Consider the following 20,839-nt stretch of genomic DNA (forward strand, 5'->3'; position numbering starts at 1 on the left):
TGAATATGAATGTTTATGGTGAATAAAAGGCTTAGGAAGGTTTATCTCAAGTTTAATGGTTGCTGAGTTAAGGCAGGACAAACGGACAAACACACTTTTGCATTTATAATAGGTATTACGTAAGGATAATACATAGGTTTCGCAGGTATAAGCCAGTGCCTTTATTCCCGTGGACAAGCTTAATAGATGTTTCTCAATAATCTCTGACTGTCCCGCACCGGTACACCAGAAGTTGCAAATACACGAAATTTTTTCACATCCCGTTTACTAAATCCCATCTCGGAAAACAAGCTCCTATTGTGCGAAATACAACCAGTTATCCAAAAAAATACCTAGCATCTCATGACTCACCCACAGCTTTTAGGAAAAAACTCACGGAACACTTATCGGTGAGTTGAATCTTTTGACAAATTAAGTTTACATGACGCTTTGTCAATGCTATGTGCACTTGTAACTGACGTGCATATCAGTCCATGTTTTTGTGTGTGTGCTATATTTAAAAACGTGTAATATTCATGTTGTTATTACTCTTAAATAAAATAAATAAACATCAGGCGGGCCATCGAATTGGTCCGTCAAATATCACTATAAAAAAAAACCCAGAGACCTTGTTCGTTCAATAATATAAATAAACGAGCAACATATGAGTACCAAATTTTAAACCGCTCATTTGCGCAATACAATGTCGAATGAAAATTTAATAGCAAGGCCCACTTAATATTATAAAGCTGGTTTTACCACCAGTCCTGTGTGAGACAGCTTCGCGCTCCAGTATGCATATTATAAATAAAAACGCTTAGCAGACCAGCCAGATGTTATTAAAAGCAATAAAATGACAAGATCCTTCTATAAACTGCAAATTTAAAAAAAATGCTATGCTCTTGACTGCGTTCTTTCTTCGTCCACGTTTATTAGGTTTTTTACAAATCTCGTGCAAATGTTTGTTTTCATGGGATATAAAGTAGTAGTTCAACTAAATATATGCCAAAACGCAAGTTTAATGGTTGCTAACTTAAAGCAGGACAAACGGACAATACAGGTATAAGCCAGTACCTTTATACTCGTAGATTAGCTTAACTTAACCTCTTTACATCGGAGATAACCTCTTTACATCGGAGATAAACTGACCTAAGCATTTATTTCCCACTACAGATTAGCCCTTGAATTCAATCTTACTTTGTTGGTAAGCGATGCATGGATAACCCGCTTTGACTGCAGTCTCAGTTGTTGGGAGGCGATGATACTTGGTCTTGTTCTGTTCGGCACAATGTAATGATAATGAGGCAAATTTGTGGTTTGTTTTCATACTCACAGCAGTAGTGGAGCTTTTTGTAACAGAGCTCGTCCGAGAAAAAAAAAATAAAAATAGATATACTACGACAATTCACACATCACCATGTAGCCCCAAAGTAAGCGTTAGCTTGTCAAAGTCAAAATAAAAAATAACTTTATTCAAGTAGGCCCATAGGTGGCACTTTTGATATGGGTACTAAGGATAACTGCTGAACATTTTTATGAATAATATACATAAAACCTTAGAATATACATATATACACACAGACACTGAAAAACATTGATGCACATCACACAAACATTTTCCAGTTGTGGGAATGGAACCCAGGGCCTTGGACTCAGGAAGTAGGGTCGCTGCCCTCTGCGCCAATCGGCGGTCAAATTTTATTTTGTTTATAAACCCAGCCCTCATCGATAAATCAGAATATTTCATGCGTCAAATATTGTGAGCCGTTAAATGAGCAATTATCATCATCATTATAAACCCATGACCGCCCACAATCTGAAATCTTCTTCTCTCAGAATTTAGGCCGCAGTCCAAGTGTGGATTGGTAGACTTCACACGCTTTTGGAAATATTATGGAGAACTCTCATAAGTGCACGAGGTCTCACGATGTTTTTTTCTCTTTCACCATTAAAGCAAGCTCATACTCCCGTGCAAAGCCGCCTTAATAGGAAAACAATCAAGTTCCAATTAAAGCATACGCCGCGCACGGTGTGATTCCTACCGCAATGAGAGTTGCGCAAAATTGTTAATGGGTCCGATGAATCAGAGTACTTCATGCTTCAGAACATTGTAGGGCAGTTAATGACCTATTCTCATCATCACTATCAACCCATGACCGACCACGGGTCAGACTTAATTGCATATATTCAAAATACCGGATATAGCCTTTTTTGGCACAGATTTGGTCAAAAGGGTGGCGAGTAACATAGGCAACTTTTTATCCCGACGGGATTCCCACGTGATTTGTAAAAAAACCTCTAATAAACTGTTGCCAACGAAGAACATTGGCAACATTTTATCATAAGTTCTAGTAATATTCAGAATTATTCAATTTAAATTCAACCTAATCACTTTTATAACTTTAAAAACAACATATTTTTTTTCATAAATAATTTTTGTTAACAACACCAAGGCGTTTTAGATCCGGGCAATCCAATTAACAGACTATTAAACGAATGTGTCATTTTTATTTTATTATTAACATGCCATAACAATGGTTCGTTAAATGGTGCTCATTGGCACCAAGCTAACATCCCATGGGAGCTTTGTGAATACGATATGTAACATGTGCCTTACCCAAAATTACAAGTTATATACTTTTTTTACAATTTTAAAAACAAGAATGCAAATTTCTTGCTATACAACAATAATACTAATGTCAATCGTTTGTCAAACACCATTAAAACAGGACGCTGAACTCTTGAACTAACACTGACACAACAACGAAGTTGAAGGTCAGTGGAGTACATAGCTCGGAAAAAACGACAGTTGGGATCCGAGGGTACTGGAATGGTGACCCTGCACCGGTAAACAACATTGGTCGTCTCCTAATGAGGTGAACCGACGACATCAAACTGACGCTTCACATAAACCAGCTACCCTTAAATACCGTGGTTTTGGAACTCCATACGAAATTCATATGCAACAATGAACGTCAATCAGTTGATATGATGATAAAGTTGTTGGTTAAAATTAATAATACGCTTATGCTTAAATAATTTAGAGAAGAAATTTATAAAAAAAATATAGTCTGGCCCTCAAATTTCCTAACTAAATGAGTTATTTTATATGGGATAAAAGCAGGCGTTACTTTGCGGAATTCTATGATATATTATGAAAATGGAGCTTAATATAACTCAACAGACTTAACAATTATTCATTGTAAAGTCAGCATCTCCTGAGATTGCTTCGATGTCGGTGCGAAACGTGCGTTGAGAGTAAAATGCCGAAGATCTGTTTGGTGTGGAGTATAAAGATGGAAGATATTATAAATAACAACGTACAGGTTCTCCTGTTTTTCGCGTTGTATAGCAAATTAATCTTTTTTTTTAATAGTTTATCTAGGTCTAGTGTCTTTACTGTGCTATTACATAATAAACATTCTGTTGAGTGCTGGCCAATTTGTACAATTGCGTCAGTACCCGGCTTCGATTGATCGCGATAGAGGGGCTTGTACGCAAATCAATAAACGCATCGCGCTGATTGCATAGCGTAGAGAGACTACGAATATCACTTGCGCTTTAGCTGTAATCATAATATATAGGTGTGCGGAAATATTATTGCCTAATTACTAGTGGTTAGAAGTTTGCATCACGGCACGGCACTCTTCACTAACTTTTCGGAGTTATGCGCGTTTTAAGCAATTAAACATCACTTGTTTTTATGGTGAGGAAACCAGCATGTCTGAGAGTTCTCCATAATTTTCTCAAAAGCGTGTGAAGTCTAACAATTCGCACTTCGTCAGCGTGGATTACGGCCAAAACTATGCTCATTCTGAGAGGAGAAACGTGTTTTGTAGTGGCCGATATTGGGCTGATAGTAATTATATAGGAGTGAGGTGAGTGGGCTCGATCCCAGGTATAGAGAGTTTGGGAAATTATCTTCTATGAATATTCTTTAGGCTGGTCTTTTGGGAGGCTTCGGACGTGGTGACTTTTCACCCTAAAAGAGACGTGCTGCCAAACGATTTAGCGTTCTAATACAATATTGAGTAGAAATAGTTTAGGGGTATAGATTTAATGTAACTGCCATACCTTTAGCAGGTTAGCCCATTAGCTTATGCATGTTTTCAAGGTTTCCTATGCAAGCAATATATAAGCTATAATAAGTTATTTTCATAGTAATTTGAAATGGAAAATAATGGCTAAGTAATAAACAGTGCATCACTTCGCAGGGAACACATTCTAGAAGGTGCCACTCTGTATCTATAAACCTTAGGCGTAGGTGTTAAGGCTCACGTGCCTGTTATTACACCGACGTCCGACAGCCACGCCCGCCAGAACGCAACACAGCATTACAGCTATGCTGCTCAGCGGCAGAAATAAGTATAATTCCATCAAGATCAATTCAGTAGTTGAGCAAATGTGCAAAATTACATCGAGATTGGTTCAGTAGTTGGTGTTGAACATATGTAGATAAACAAAATACTCACACATTTTTAATGCCCAACAAACACATTTAGGCCTCAACCTAAGCAATTTATATGCATTCATCCTAAAAACATTACCCTCACTTTGTCGGGTGGAAAGCGTCTAATGATGCATTGTTTACAAAAATCCAGGTCACAAGTTCGTCCGTTACAATGGTAGAGAAAATGCAGTTCTTATTCAATATGGACTGCTCACTTCAGACAACCGCAAGAATGACTGCCTTTAAATCATTATGGTTTATTTGCTCATTGTGTGCACTATTTTAGCAGTGGCGTCAAAAATTATTATAGAGGGTTTTAATTCACTTAGAAACAGAGTTTCTTAATCTTGGACTGCATCGTCATTAACCACCAGATGACATTTGCGTGGTCCGTTATTGTGGCTTGTTGTTGTGGATTTTTAACCCGCGACGGGCGTTAAAAAGTTTGACATGTATGTATGTATGGGTGTGTGTGTGTGTGTGTGTGTGTGTGTGTGTGTGTGTGTGTGGGTGTGTGTGCTTGTGCGTGTGTATGTGTGAGTGTTACAGTAAGTAGTAATCTGTCTGCGCGGTGCGCCATCGTATTTGAATCGATTTTGATTTGTTTGAAAGATGAATTAGTCGGTAAGTATTTTAGCTATTTTAGATGAAAATCGACCTAAAATGGCCGGCCTACAAAAAGGTGGATTATATTTTTATCATAACTCCCTCCTTATGGGTTTTAAATGTAAATGCTTGACTTATTATACAACATATTGAAAGCCGGGGTTTTTTTTTTAAATTTATAATTTATGTATTACACGTATTGTTTTAATTGTGTCAGAAGGAGGGAGGGAGGAGGGAACAGGAACGATGATGACAACTGTATTCTGATCCTCCGGCCTCCGCCACTATATGGCACACGTCTGGTTATGTATTATGTATACAAATACAATGTCACCAGTCGTTTAACGTGCTATGGAAAGCGTTATGCTTGGAATTTCTTTGAGGGTTAATTTGACCCGAAGTAAAGTGCTTGCCAAAGAATGAGAGTAACTGACCCTATCCTAACACTTGAAAGTGGTAGTGGACGGGAAGGTCGATGGGAGTTAGAGTCGAAAGGACATTGGTATGGAAGTAAGGAACACTGCACTCGATTAATATACACGGACGAACCTGCGAGTAAGATTTTATGAATTTTTTTCTTTTTTCACGCAGCAATTTTCGAATTTATTTTAGTATGAAAGTAGGGAACACTATACTCGAATAACTCGCACGGTTTATGCCACTAATATATTTCTATTGGTGTATCCATCTTTCACGCAGCAAGGATCACATTAATTAGGTACTATAGTGTAAAAGTAAAAAACCGTACGTGTTTACCTTGCGTAGCCACGATCTGAGATAGAAAGTAATAAGTACATATAATCACAACATATTTCTGTCGGTCGGTCGGTTGGGCCGTCGGTCGGTCAGTCGGTCAGTCAGTCAGTTTGAGCCATTTATCCGCATTATGGCAGCGTGTTGGATCTATACTCTTGAACTGTCTCGATACTGTACTATAGTACTACTGAAGTGACCAGTATTTAAATTTTCCATTGCTAATTTTCAAATAAAAATGTCCAACTTTATGAACCGGCAGTACCTAATTGTCTGTAAATATATAACGGACCTATATACCAGCAAATAACTTTAGCGGCCCGTCAGGAAAGATAATCACTTGTTGGTGCGTTGTGGGACACTCGTTTACACCAACGGTCCGTTAAAGCACTTCACGGGTCACTAAAGTAACAAACATTGATTGGTGAAATCGGCCCTTAAGGTCGTATATTTTAATCAAATTATTCCTACTGTTATATCTTTTACATAAATTTTAGAACTATTTTTGTCTATTCCATCCGGTCTTATGCGTTACGTTTATATCTAGTTATCTTATCTTTATTGTTGCGTGATACTCATTATCACAACGAAGAACTAAAACCATAACGATCTCTTGTACTATCTCAGTTTTACATATTTTATCAGAAGCTCGATAAGAATTTTATCTCAACGGGACGAATCCCAGACAGTTTGTTACTATTATAATTGACAGCGGATATTTTTTTAGGAGATAACGGTTGCACTGTATTAATAATAATCAATCGAAATTGTAGCCTCGAAAATCGAAATGCAAAATCGGTAGAATTAAGATTCGAAATCAAGTCAATAGATTTATATTTCTTTTTCTATTATCATTATCATCATCATGTCAACCAATTATCGGCCCACTATAGGACAATAAGGTATCCTCCCACAATGAGAAGGGGTTAAAGCCTTAGTCCACCACGCTAGCCCAGTGCGGATTGGTGGATAAACTCTAATGAACCGATTGAGAATCTTTATAATTTTAATAATTTTAGATTCTTTCACCATTAGAAAGCTATTTTAACCATAACTGAATAACATAAGCTATATTTTATTTCAGTAAAAGGTCTAACCGTCTGAGGTATATCAGTCTTAAATAATAGTTTTTGTAAAGCAAGGTAGAAGGATACATGTTATGAAGCTACTTCTTAACTACAAAATGCGTCATAAATAATTACTATTTACTTACCACTAAAATACTGTTCTCTAGTAGATCTAAAGAAAATCAGCTAAATAGTATATCTACCTATCTTTTATAAAGCGACAGTAAAAAAATTTATGCTGACAATAATTGTTTTCAAAGTTTCTGATCATTGAAAATGCTATGATTTGAAGAGTCTCTCATAAGATAAATAAAAAACGCATTTTATGTTTTTTGCACAGCACGTACCAATTTGGGATATTATACTGCAGAGATGCCAATGTTATTGTTAGTATTTACTTCATAATAAAGCGGAATCTGAACTTATCGTATTTTCTTATCGAATGCGTAATTTTATTTTACCGTAACCGTAAGATTTGATCGCTCGCAATCTAGTCGTTTTTGAGCATTAGACGAAAAAGGAAATAAAATGGACCTAATGGACTCGTTTTAGAGTTGCAAATAATGCACTTCTTAATTTTCTTTTACAAACATTATGTCATAAGCCCGAGCTAAAGAGTTGTAGGCTAACTTGAGCTTAAACACAGTGAAAATAAGATATATTTACTCCAATATTTAAGTATTTCCATACACGAAAACGACCGTACTCGTAAGTAATAGAATAGGTTTATTTCAGAGTATTATAAGATATTAATATGAACACTAACGTAGAAGTTACGTAACAAGTTACTGCATACGTAATAAAATTGATTGACCGAGCGAAACGATCGTTTACTTGATAATGCAATGTCCGTATGTAGGTACTTCTATCGTCTATCCATCGGTGTATCAATCTATCTATCCGTTTTTCCTTCCGTCAGTCAATTCATCCGTCAGTCTTTCGGTCCGTCCATCCATCTATCTATCCGTGACACAAAAACTTACTAGAAATGAACATATATTAGTTGTGTGTGTATTTTGTGTGTTCTGCGAGTGGTGCTAGAGTCCTTTGTGTGGTTGAGTAGGCATAAGCTTTAATAACATGATTCCGAAGATCATTCTGGTTCTTTCCACACATAAGTTTAAGTCTGCAATTAAATAGCGCACATTTACATAGCGCAAATAATTTTTCTGTTTATTTGTTACATCATCGCGAGGTTCGGGGCGTACTACTAGACATACAGGCATTATATTAAGTAGGTACCTATTATGTGTTTTAACAATGGCTGGTAAGAAAATAAGCGGTTTTTTTCCAAATCACATAAAGACACAATTTGCAGAAAATGCACTTGCCACGACTGTAACAGTCTTCCGCCGATCGCTACTTTCAATTGACTTACAATGTATAGTTTACTAAGTATTTTACTAACTCTCCACATTATTTGTGTTGTTAATACAAATAACTACATCAAACATGAGCTGCCGAATAAAAAAACTGGTAGGTTATTTTTAATTTATAAAAATATTTATTGATATGTTTTTGCGAAATATAATAATAATGCTGAACTATTAGCACAGATCTTTAATAAAAACATTTGAATTACGGCCATTTAGTTTCAAAGTGGAGAGAATTATACGAGACAACTTTATCTTCTGAACATTCTTAAATAAGTCTTAATAGCAGCAAAATTAAACTGTTTCTGTAACTAGTAACAAATAATGGTTTAAAAACATACACGCTCGTTTTAAAGCAATTCGGTGTCACAGCGGTCCGACAAAATTGCCTAACCAATGTTTCAAAGTTAAGAATCCCTAGGTTCGGAATATAAAGACTTTTTTATATAAATTTACATATTGTACTCGTATTTGTCGCTGATGAAGGACTGGTGAATTGATCTTCAATTGTTTTAGTACCCAATACCCTTACACAGTAGGTACGACGCGTACTTACGAGTGCCTACGATAGCGGTTAGTAACGGGAGGCGAATTGATAAGAAAGACTGAGGATCGATATTATTATTATTATTATTATTTAACTCTTTATTTGTACACCACTATGAAGTTAGGGAAATAAAAGAATAACAGAAATACAAAGACGGAAGTAAAATAAAAAAGGCGGCCTTATTGCTTAGTAGCGATCTCTGTCAGGCAACCTTAGGATTAGGACAACATGAGCGACAAAGTACAGGTGGTGTAAAATGAATATAAAACTAAATACAAATACATAAACAAAATTGGCCTAATAAGAAAAATATAATAATTAAATATAAAATAATAAACGAATATATACTCTATCATATTAAATCCATAACTATATAAAAACAAATATATATAGATATTGGTAGCTCTTCAGCCAAGCTCAGCGTCAGCGTCAGCTCTTTTAGGACACCAATGTCCAATAGTGGGCATCCGCTTGCCAAAGTTATGTTAGTGATGTTCATAATAAAAGTATAGTTTGAGCTGATTCATAATATAATTTTTATTTTCAGGAATTCTACCAGACAGAACAAATCGAATTGAGGACATCTATCTACGTTTTTATAATGGGTAAGTTTAGTCATCTTTTTAAAGCCACTATCTCTACAAAAATGTAAGAAATAGAAAAGATATGTTTTTATGTATTAGATAATATTATTACTAGCTTCTGCCCGCTACTTTCGTCTGCGTGAACTTCATAAATACTCGTAGGTCTATAACTTCGCTCGTTAACCATTTTTAATCCTACTATTTGAAAGATCGGTATAGATAGTACATCTCCTTTTCCATAGCATAGGTGACATCCATACCCAATTTCAAAGCTTTGCCCGCTGTTTAGCTCGTAAACAATTTTCAATTTTAATTCGGGAACTTCTTTAGGAATCTGAATAAAAGGTAGCCTATGTTCTTTTCCATGTCAAAGGCTACATGCATGCCAAATTTCATACAAATCCGTTCAGACGTTTTTGCATAATTATGTAACGAACATTTACATTTAGGAGGATATATTATATTTACTGATTTACTTAAATTTTTCCAGAATCCAATATTTTTAGAGAAATAATTAACAATAGATTTTTTTTGAAGTAATACTTCTTTTGGCGCGTTAGGGAAAAATTATGAGAGTAAATTTTTACGATGCGCGCGCACACCGTCACGAAAAACCGACACCCTAAAGTAAGCTATAGTCAACAATTTTGTATTTCAATAAAAGGTTTGACACTGTACACTTTGAATTGTCAAAGTCTGCTGGCTCAGTCCGGTGATTTAATTTTATTTCTTTATATATACTACGACAATACACACATCGCCATCTAGCCCCACAGTAAGCGTAGCTTGTGTTTTGGTTACAAAGAAAGCTGATGAATATTTTTATGAATATGATACACATAAATACTTAAAATATACAGATAAACACCCAGACACTGAAAAACATTCATGTTCATCACAGAAACATTTTCCAGTTGTGGAAATCGAACCCACGGCCTACGACTCAGAAAGCAGGGTCGCTGCCCACTGCGCCAGTCGGCCGTCAAATCTAATTAATTTAATTGTACGAACAAAAATCTCATCTCATCTCACAAAATTTTAATGATGAAACTTGGTTTTCCTATAGTGAGATATATCTTTCAATGATAAATCTTTCAATGTATTAAATACCTTTTGATATTGTTGAGTAGAGTACAAACGCAGAATAAGGCGAAAGAATCTTGTTACGCCAAAGACTTCTGACGCGTGTACATAAGTATACACGTTTTTTTTTTCAGTGAAGAAACAGCATATTAGTATACCTACCAATAATAACTTAAATACACATTTTTATGGGGGATTCAATTTTCAATAAATGCTTTTATTGGCTTTCAGAAGTGCGTTCGACGAATACGTGGACCTTCCGCTACACCACGCTTGCCAATTATTCGAGATCAAAGGCTTTGACAATAAAAATCCCACCGTCCTATACATCCACGGCTTTATAGAGACTGCACAACAGGAAAGTGTACAGGTAAAATCATCATCATCAAATATTTACCAGTTTTGGGAATGGAACCCACGGTCTTAGACTCATAGAGCAGGTCACTTCCCACTGCGCCGATCGGCCGTCAAAAGAAGAAGAATTGCCCTTGCTGAGGATCGGACTCGGGACCTCCCTCCAATTAGTAAGTTTAGTAAGTATACAGCGCTCTGGACTACAGCAAAAAGGCTGCAAACCTTCATCAATCGTCGTCCTTTCTCACCCAACAAACATTTTGGCTCTATAATAAAGGTTTAGACATTGAGACAGGTGCACCAAACTCAAACTACTTAATTTATTGAAAGTCATCATCACCATCATCATATCAACCCATCACCGGCCCACTACAGGGCATGGGTCTCCTCCCACAATGAGAAGGGGTTAAGTTTGTAGTCCAAGTCTAGTTTGTAGTTTGGGCCAGCGTGGTGGACAGTTGTGGTATGAACAGTGTGAGTTTACCTGTGTGTGGTGGACACATTTAAAATACTACATAATAAAATAAGTCATCCGACTCCGCTTTTATATCTCACAATAATTGTAATTTGTCGATTGTAAATTGTAAAACAGAAATTGCTTTTTCATGTTGGCTTCCTCTCGATAGAAGCTGCCTTCTTATCTGGTCTGTGACTCTACCACTACGAAATACAGACTTAACGTTTCAAAACTGCTTATAGAGTAGGCATCATCGTCATTATCAATTACCGGCCCACTACAGGGCATAGGTCTTCTCTCAGAAAGGGCCGGAAAAGGTTAAGGCCGTAGTACACCACGCTGGCAAAGTGCGGATTGGTAGACATCACACAACTCTGAGAACATTATGGAGAACTCTCATGCTGGCACGCAGGTTACCCCGCGATGTTTTCCTTCACCAATAAAGCAAGTTTTATTTTTAAATTCCTTGAATTAACTGGAATAAGATTTATTTGTATTTAGCAAACTGCGGGCCGCTAAAATCATAACTTTAGGATGACATTTAAATTTCTTAATACGGAAAGTGGGTTTAGTCTAGATTCTAGGCCACCTGGTTCAGTGAGAAGCAATGACCTCGGTAAATTGCCTCTCTACCTTCAAAACTGTAACGTGTGACGAGTTAACTCAGTTTCATAAATGGTCGTCAGCCAAGTGCGATTCAGACTCGAACACCAAGGGTTCGGTACCTTAAAAGTTAACGTGTTATTAAGTTATAATAATACAATCGCAAAAACTTAACAACAGATTAACTTTGCTTATAGGATTGATGGTGATAGCATAGATGTAGATCTTCTATAATGCCTTTTGAAGAAATCTGAGTTTTTGGAATATTCCGAATGCAACATTAGGATCACTAAAACCGAATGGTTTCCCTAAACCATTAGGTTTTCGTAATCCTAATGTTGCCTGGAGGGTATCGCTATGAGTAGAAGTATATAATAGTCGATAGAGCCTCCTTTTATATACTACTTCTTAAGTTTTTTTGTTCTAGTCCATGTCGTTTTGTATCAACAATACAACAACAAATACTGTATATGTAAATAAATAAATAATAGAAAAGGGTGACCAAAGTTCGTTCACATCTACGCCTCAGGTTGATAAACACAGGGTGACACTTTTTAGGTTGTATTCCTTGCATGCCCTGCGAAGTGTTGCTCGGTTTATAGTCATTGGTTTTCCACCTTCTATAAACTGCTTGATCCATGAGATAACTATAAAGAAAAACTTTTTACTAATTAATTAAAAAAATAATTAATAAGCTACAATTATAAAGCTGATGAGTTAACATGTGTAATCGCGAATCTGCAAGTGAGATTTGAGTAGATAATGAAAACCTTAAAAAATTGTCACATCGAACCTTGACACCAACTAAACACTCATAAAAACATGCATAAGAAAATTGAGGAAAAACATTCACATATTATGTTAATAATTATTTTTACAGGTCATGGTAAACGCGTACTTGGAAGCAAGACCGGACACCAATATCATATTATTAGACTGGTCTAATATGTCACATGGTTCTTATTTGGTTAACGCTGCTAGAAACACAAAAAAGGTAAAGATTTTTTTTATTCCGCTAGAAATTTGCCCCTGACAATCTCATCTGGGGGTAAGCGTTGAAGCAGTCTAAAATGGTAGCGGAATGTTTGGGGATGTTATGGCAGTTATATTAAACTACGCGACATCTGACCGGATGTTTTTTTACCTTTACCGTTGAAGCAAGTGATATTTTAATTACTTACGATCATAAGTTAGGAAAGTTAGATGTACGTGCTGGTATTCGAACTCTGCATTCCGAGAGTGAAGCCGAAGTCGTAACCACAATCACCGCTTGGTATTCATAATAAAATTCTTAAGTATCTTTACATAATCATATTCTTATTTCACAGGTAGGTGCTGCAGCAGCGGAACAATTGAGTAAACTCATTGAAGCAGGTCTATCAATTGACAAATTACAAGTCATAGGCCATTCCCTTGGCAGCCATGTTGCCGGGTACCTCGCGAGGGATCTCAAAACTAAACACAACAAAACTGTTAAAAGGTACCGTATCACACATCAACAGATCATTATATTTATCACAAAAATCTATTACTAAAGAATTTGTAATAAAAAATAAATAAATATATAACGACTATACACATTACTCATCTCGCCATCTAGCCCCAAAGTAAGCGTAGCTTGTGTTATGGGTACAAAGATAACTGAAACTAAAACAATGTACCTACTAATTTTTTTTTTTATTTTATCCCTACGGAAAAAAAAAATAAGAAATTGGAAATTTTGCATTTAGGTATTTCACTCATAATAATATATATAACACATTTTTAATTAACATAGCTGTTGTCCGCTTTTCTTACGGTTTTTTACTAACCCAATGCGAACATAAAAATAGCCTATGTTAATCTCTATCCTTTTTTATAACACTATGCAAAAATCAAGTTGATTAGTTGGTTAGTAAGGGCGTAAAAGAAGCACAAACAAACAAACAAAAAACGAACACACTCTTGAATTTACAATATTAAATATAGATTTTGTAGATTATATACAATATAGCAATAAGTTTTATGTAAGTTGGTAATAAAAATGAAACCTGGGAGCTATTTTGGCGTGAGGGCCAAGATAATGGTATAGTGGGATTGTTTTCCTTTACCAGTTCTAACAGAAAACACTTCCATACTCCACGGAAAATGAGGAAGTCGCGGCCTCCCGCTAGTATTTTATATTTTCTTCTGAATATAATCCGCACGGAGGTAAATACTCAATTACATAAATGTGGCTACAGAATACACGTCAAATCTACGCCAATGATTTAACTCAAGGATAAAACTAACCACACAAAATGGATACAGTAAACGGCGAATCGCTTTTATGATAGCGATTATTTCAATATTAAGTTGTAATACGTCAGCTATACTTAGGTATTGCTAATTCATTCAAGGGCAATTGTATATTATTTTATAACAAATTACCAAATGAAATCTTTGAGTGACAGTCTACTAAAGGCCATTATTCTTTTTTCAATACACTATCAATGAGTATACAAACTATGATTTGTTGATATATTTACTATAATCAACGGGTTTATCATAGATAAAGTGCTATAATTCCCTATTTCCTAACACGGGCCACAGCTAGTTACTAATAAACGTCTTGCACTGTTTATTAATGGTAAAGTTTTACGTGACATAAATATTATACAATTGAATATATAATTATTGGTTATTACCGGTGTTTATATCTATTCAAGAAATAGGTACTTAAATATACATATAAACTAATAATGATAGAAAATTAAACTGTTTACTAGACGGCGCTTTAGTTTAGACTTTGGCACCAATTGAGAGTAATTTAGCTGCTGTCCTGATGTTTTCTTTAGATGTTTTTTTAATTTATTTCGTCACGACCTACCGCGACTACGCCATGTTCCTTTAATTGAAAGCAGAGGTTCCCGCTTTTTTAAGTTTCGGCCATCCATACGGCCTTAACCCCTTCTCATTAAGGATCACTATCCGAGCCCTGTAGTGCGCCGGTGATGGGTTAATATGATGATGATGATGATGATGATGATGATGAAGATGATGATGACACTTATTCATACTATTAGTACTGCGTGCTTCCTTTTTGTTATATCGACTACAAACGTGCAGTCGTTCTGGAGCTGGAGCTTTTATTGATGATAGTAACATCAATGTTTATAAAATACCTCAAAAAGTTTAAAACTTTTATATACCTTTTAATAAAGTCACAGTTCCATATCTTTTTAATCTCTTAGCCCACTTATATCTTCGCTGCTAGAGGTTCACCACTAGTGGTCGATATAAACTACTCAAAACAAAATAGGGCCCACAAAGAGTTTATCCCGAATTGCGGTACGGCAATCATAAGCAAAGTTATGCATTCTAACATCAATTAGGCTTGTTTATGAATCCTTAACAATGTTTTAATTAATAACTTACATGTTATCTTTAAGTGGAGAGTCAAATAAATGGAAGTGCTTGAAATTCACCCCTATTCACAGATTCAGTCACTTGTGTTCCTAATCTCATTCACAAGTTTGCTGTTCACACTGTGTTTATTTAATTTCGTACTAGTCCCGATTACAATATCTGGTTTTCGACGTTCACCGATTTGATTACACCGTCGTTAGATTCAGCGGTTGTAATACAACTATAAGATTCTTTATTAAATAAATAATAAATAAATAAATATACTACTACAATAAACACATCGCCATCTAGCCCCAAAGTAAGCGTAGCTTGTGTTATAAGTAATAAGATAGCTGATGAATATTTTTTTTAATGAATATTATACATATCGGAGAAGGCGTCTCGCCGTCGTTTAAAAAAGATGCTGAACCGCTGACCTAACTTGGGTCACCGGTTCTGCCGGTTACACTGTTCGTTGATATTAAAATTTAGTTTAAAGCAAACGAGATTAAATGCAAATAGATTATAATTATTCATAAATTGTAAACCAAAATACAACTTATTTGTTTCTTAGAATTATTATAATTATTCTATTGCGTCTATCACGCTTGCACATTTCTTCAATAATAATATCACCGTGACCGGGTCCGCCACTGCGCACCACGTCTTCTGCAAAACTAGCCTCAACGTGATCGACTCCTATTGGTCGTAGTCGTTCCATCAGTCATAACAATCATTGTTGAAACTCACTTATTCTAAAATTAAACTAATTACAAATTACATCGAAACATCATTTAAAAAAGTATTTATCCCAGATTTTGCTGCCAGTCAAACAGCAAAATCTTTACATGGAGTTATTAACATTTCACAACTAGTGCCATCAACTTAAATTACATTAAAACTCATTAATACAATGATGATAAAATTTAGGTTAGATCTGAATGGCAATCAGACATAAAATTCATTAGGAGTATTTTGTCGCTGATATTGCCATCTGTTGTTACAGCGTAGAACTATCTCACAAAGTGTAAGAGTTATTTAAAATAACATTACCAAAGCCAACATCAAACCATGTTTGATGTTGGCTTTGGTAATGCGTTGAGTAAAAATAAGTTGAGAGTTAAAATTAATAAATAAAGTTCTTCAAATAAACGTCCGCTCAGCCTCCGCGGCGACATGCACATAAATACTTTTAATATACAGATAAACACCCAGACACTGAAGAACATTCATGTTAATCACATAAACATTTTCCAGTTGTGGGAATCGAACCCACGACCTTGGACTCAGAAAGCAGGGTCGCTGCCCACTGCGCCACTCGGCCGTCCATATTGCACGAGTTCTTCGTCCGTGTTTATTACGGTCTTTCACAAATCCCGTATGAACCGTTCGTTTCTTCTCAAATAGCTTTATGCAAAAAATTCAAGTTGATTAGTTGACTGCTTAGGGCTGAAAGGGCACATACAAACAAACACACTTTTACATTAATAATATTAATAAATATTTCGATCTGATTTTCAGGTTGACTGCCCTCGATCCAGCATTCCCGGCATTTTACCCGGACGGTGTTGTAATGGAACATGTGACAGATAAAGACGCAGAATTCGTGGACGTGATACACACAGATGCTGGAGGATATGGTGCGCCGGTCCGAACTGGAACTGCAGACTTCTGGCCAAACGGAGGAAAGAGTATCCAACCGGGTTGCCCTAGATTCGCACCTATACCTCTATCTGATGACAGTGAGTATTTTTTTTTTTTTTTTGAAATAGTAAGTACACTTTTACAAGTAAGTTGTGTAATCATGAAAAGTCTCTTTATCTCCTTTGTATGATGTTTGGATGTGGTTTTCAGATGGTTTCCGTGTAAGGCTTATAATTTTTGGTAAACATAAAATTTATCACGCGAAGGGAACATTAGTCTAAAGGAAACAAACTTTTACCCAGACTTACCCTCTTGTAAGCTCTACGAGTAATAGAGGGCTTTTTGTGACAGAGTTCTACCGGTATACTTATTTTGGGCGTGGTTTTGGTGGAAGTACAGGCTCATGAGGCTAAACATCTTTGTCTCAGGTTGATGGGCACGGGGCGGCACTTTGTAGGAAGTGCTTTTATGTTTCTAGGCAACGGTTTTCCACTCACAAGGCTTGACTGCAGTCAGCTTATTATCACCAATCATAAATAGCCTATGACAGTCCACTGCTGGACTAAAGGCTTCTCCTAAAGGGTGGGTTTGTCCACTACCATAAGGCTGGGTAGAAGGATTGGAGATCGCACTTGTACCAGTATAATATAGGCCTACTTACATTGACTTAGAGTTGAGAATGCCAGTTCTATTAATACCAATTAACTATATCTGTTACAGATTTATGCAGTCATTGGAGATCATGGCGTTTCTATGCAGAGTCAATACGTAATCCGGAAGCGTTTCCAGCATCGCCAGCTGATTCTTATCATAAATTTAGAGAAAATCAATCACCTGAAGTTGGAATGGTCTATATGGGATCTAACTGCGATAACAAGTAAGCACTTTTTTAATGCTACATTTTGACGACTTCCCCGCACCTCCATTGAGCGCTGTGGTTTTAAGAGGTGTGAGATAAATTCAGATCCACGACATGGACAGCGATATAAAACGAGACGCAGGTTAAAAAAGTAGCAAAACCGCAGCGCGTGGAAATTTTCTGCAAGACATGTATGTCCAGCAGTGGACGTCCTGTTTTAAGATAACAATGATGATGATTTTAATGAATTTAACGCCTGTAAAGTTAAGCGTCATAATTCTATGTGGAGCTTGCAAGTGTTTGTCTATTCTGTACTCAGTTATTTTTTTTTGTTTCTAGAATTTGTTTATTTAATTTACACATAGCAACTACAAATTATTTAGATAATATTTATAGGTTATAGGTACCTTTTACATCACAAATACTTTACCTTTTAAATTGACTACTGAACTAGTATAAACTGTGTTTCAGTTGGCACCCTTCCTCAATTATACAGGAAAATTACACAAAAGAGAAAATAGTGAAAAATAGTTGATATTCTATTGAAATATTTTTTGGCTTTATTTACTGAAGCGGTTAAAAAGCGGTGATTGCGCATTGGATAGGAGCTCGACTTCACTTTCGAGGGACGGAGTTCGAATGCCAGCACGCAACTCTAAATCTAAGTTTCAGTTGTTATCTGTGCGTTTGATTTGTGCGATGGAAAACATCGTGAGGAAGACTGCATGCCTATGAGTTCTCCAATCTCAATCCACACTGGGCCTGGTGAACTACGCCTTAACCCGATCTCATTGTGGGAGGAGACCCGTGCTCTGCAGTGGGCCGCTAATGGGTTGATGTGATAGAACCAAATCTTAAAAATATGTACTAAAAGAAATATGAAATTTCTTTTAGTTTCAGGTTGATTAAAATGAATTTAACGTTTATTTTATTGCTAATTAGGTATCCTGTCTCTTGTTTCAGTGCCCGAGGATCCTACTATTTGACGACCAACGCTGAATATCCATTTGGTAAAGGGATGGACGGTATATACGCAAAAAATAAGAATACTAAAAACAAAAAAACATAACATGCTGTCGCGTCGTCACTAAGTTTACGTTTGGAATAACTAAGTACTTACTTCGTTTTATGATACGTGTCTTCTTGTTTACTCTAACCAGATCAAGATACACACTTCATGGGAAGTGATGTCTTTATCACATTGGTCCGTTATGAGGGATACTATATAATAGTATTGTAATAATTCCTTCAAATTTTAAAACGTTAAGTATACACCATATTAAAGAGAATATAAAAATCAAAGATCATCCGATCCAAAACTGAGTTTAAACTTTTAAAAAAATAAGAAAATGTAAAGCAAAACTTTAGTTCCTAAGAAAATTGGACTTCTTAATTGGTGTGCTAAAGAAATTATGTATCTGAATGAATAGTTAGAAATATAAATATGTAACACAGTTATTTTCCGAATATGACAAAAAGAGAAAAAAATATTTATGCACCCTATCTATAACTGAAAATACATTTTAAATTGAAACGTACCTGCACCTAGAATGTAAGCAAAAACTTATTTAAATATGATAATTTATGATAGTTCCATAGATTACATATTTAGTTTAAGAGTCGATATCAAAATTAAAATGGGATAAAGAATCTTATAGTTGTTAAAAGTTGATCATATCTACAACTCTAAATGAGCTTTTACTCAATCTGAAGCTATTTACGATAGTTCTACCAGATAGTTCTATAACAGTATTAAAAGAATTGCATGTTTAAAAATAACAAAAATCGCAACGCTTTATCAATAACGCGACATCTGTAAATTTAGGTATTTTCAGGAGGTAGGTATAACTTTAAACTTTAAACTATACCTACGTTTACCACAAATTTAATTCGGCTATAAATTTTTAAATAGTTTTTTTTTTTTTAATCAAATAGCTAATATATTTATACATTTAATTCCTACTCTAACGCTGTGGGTTTACGGATAAATACGAATTCTGCACTGGGCTCTACCCAATTTTATTATGTTAGAGAAATAAATGTAAAAAATACAGATTTGTTGTTGATAGAGCGTTGTGAAATACTTTGTAAAATCATACATAATCATCACCTAATGATTTATTTGACGGCCGATTGGCGCAGTTTGCAGCGACCCTGCTTTCTGAGTCCAAGGCCGTGGGTTCGATTCCCACAACTATAAAATGTTTGTATGATGAGCATGAATGTTTTTTAGTGTCTGGGTGTTTATATGTATATTATTAGTATTTATGTATTATATTCATAAAAATATTCAACAGCTATCTTAGTACCCAAAACACAAGCTATGCTTACTTTGGGGCTAGGTGGCGATGTGTGTATTGTCGTAGTATATTTATTATTTATTATTTATCATATCAAACCATTACTGGCCCACTACAGCGCACGGGTCTTTTCCCACAATGAGAAGAGGTTAAGGCCGTAGTCCACCACGCTGGCCCAGTGCGGATGTAGAACTCCCAGTCATGCAAGTTTCCTCACGATGTTTTCCTTCACCGTTGAAGCAAGTGATATTTAAATTGCTTAAAACGCACACACAAACGCACGAAGCTCAGAAGAGTTAAAGGTGCGTGCGTGCTGGGATTCGCAATCGCCCCCAGAAAATGACGTCGTAGTTCTCCTACCCACTGGGTTACTGCTTTTCAAATCATATATAGATAGATACAAATATAATTAAATCAATATCCAAACACCATTGTGCCCAGTAAATCTTACTGGACTAATTATTTTCAGCTACTGCATACCTATATTAACGCTCAAAATATCGAAATATACGAGGAGAAAATAGTTAAGTATATTTTTACGTGTTACAATAAAAGTTACTACGCAGTAGTTTTGAATGATATATTCTAATATTTCAAGATTGATCTGACTAAATATCTAAATTTAAATAACAATAGATTTTATTATTAATTAAATAAATAAATAATAAATATACTACGACAATACACACATCGCCATCTAGCCCCAAAGTAAGCATAGCTTTTGTTATGGGTACTAAGATAGCTGATGGTTAATTTTTTATGAGTATAATACACATAAATATACTGATAAACGTCCAGACACTGAAAAACATTC

The 20,839-nt window shown here is 35.6% G+C and overlaps 1 protein-coding gene across 1 annotated transcript in view; it reads left to right on the forward strand.

Annotated features, from left to right (window-relative positions):
* LOC120627743 (inactive pancreatic lipase-related protein 1-like) overlaps window positions 1-19,867 on the forward strand; it is a 32,809-nt gene extending 12,942 nt beyond the window's left edge. Inside the window, exons 2-8 of the mRNA XM_039895770.1 lie at window positions 9,323-9,380; window positions 10,674-10,812; window positions 12,737-12,850; window positions 13,185-13,336; window positions 16,744-16,964; window positions 17,587-17,743; window positions 18,689-19,867. Coding sequence (XP_039751704.1) covers window positions 9,323-9,380; window positions 10,674-10,812; window positions 12,737-12,850; window positions 13,185-13,336; window positions 16,744-16,964; window positions 17,587-17,743; window positions 18,689-18,794 — 947 coding nt within the window. The 3' untranslated portion in view covers window positions 18,795-19,867. The remainder of the gene's footprint in view (window positions 1-9,322; window positions 9,381-10,673; window positions 10,813-12,736; window positions 12,851-13,184; window positions 13,337-16,743; window positions 16,965-17,586; window positions 17,744-18,688) is intronic.
* Window positions 19,868-20,839: the final 972 nt, after the last annotated feature.

Source organism: Pararge aegeria, chromosome 11 (genome assembly GCF_905163445.1).
Source record: "Pararge aegeria chromosome 11, ilParAegt1.1, whole genome shotgun sequence".
Lineage (NCBI taxonomy): Eukaryota > Metazoa > Arthropoda > Insecta > Lepidoptera > Nymphalidae > Pararge > Pararge aegeria.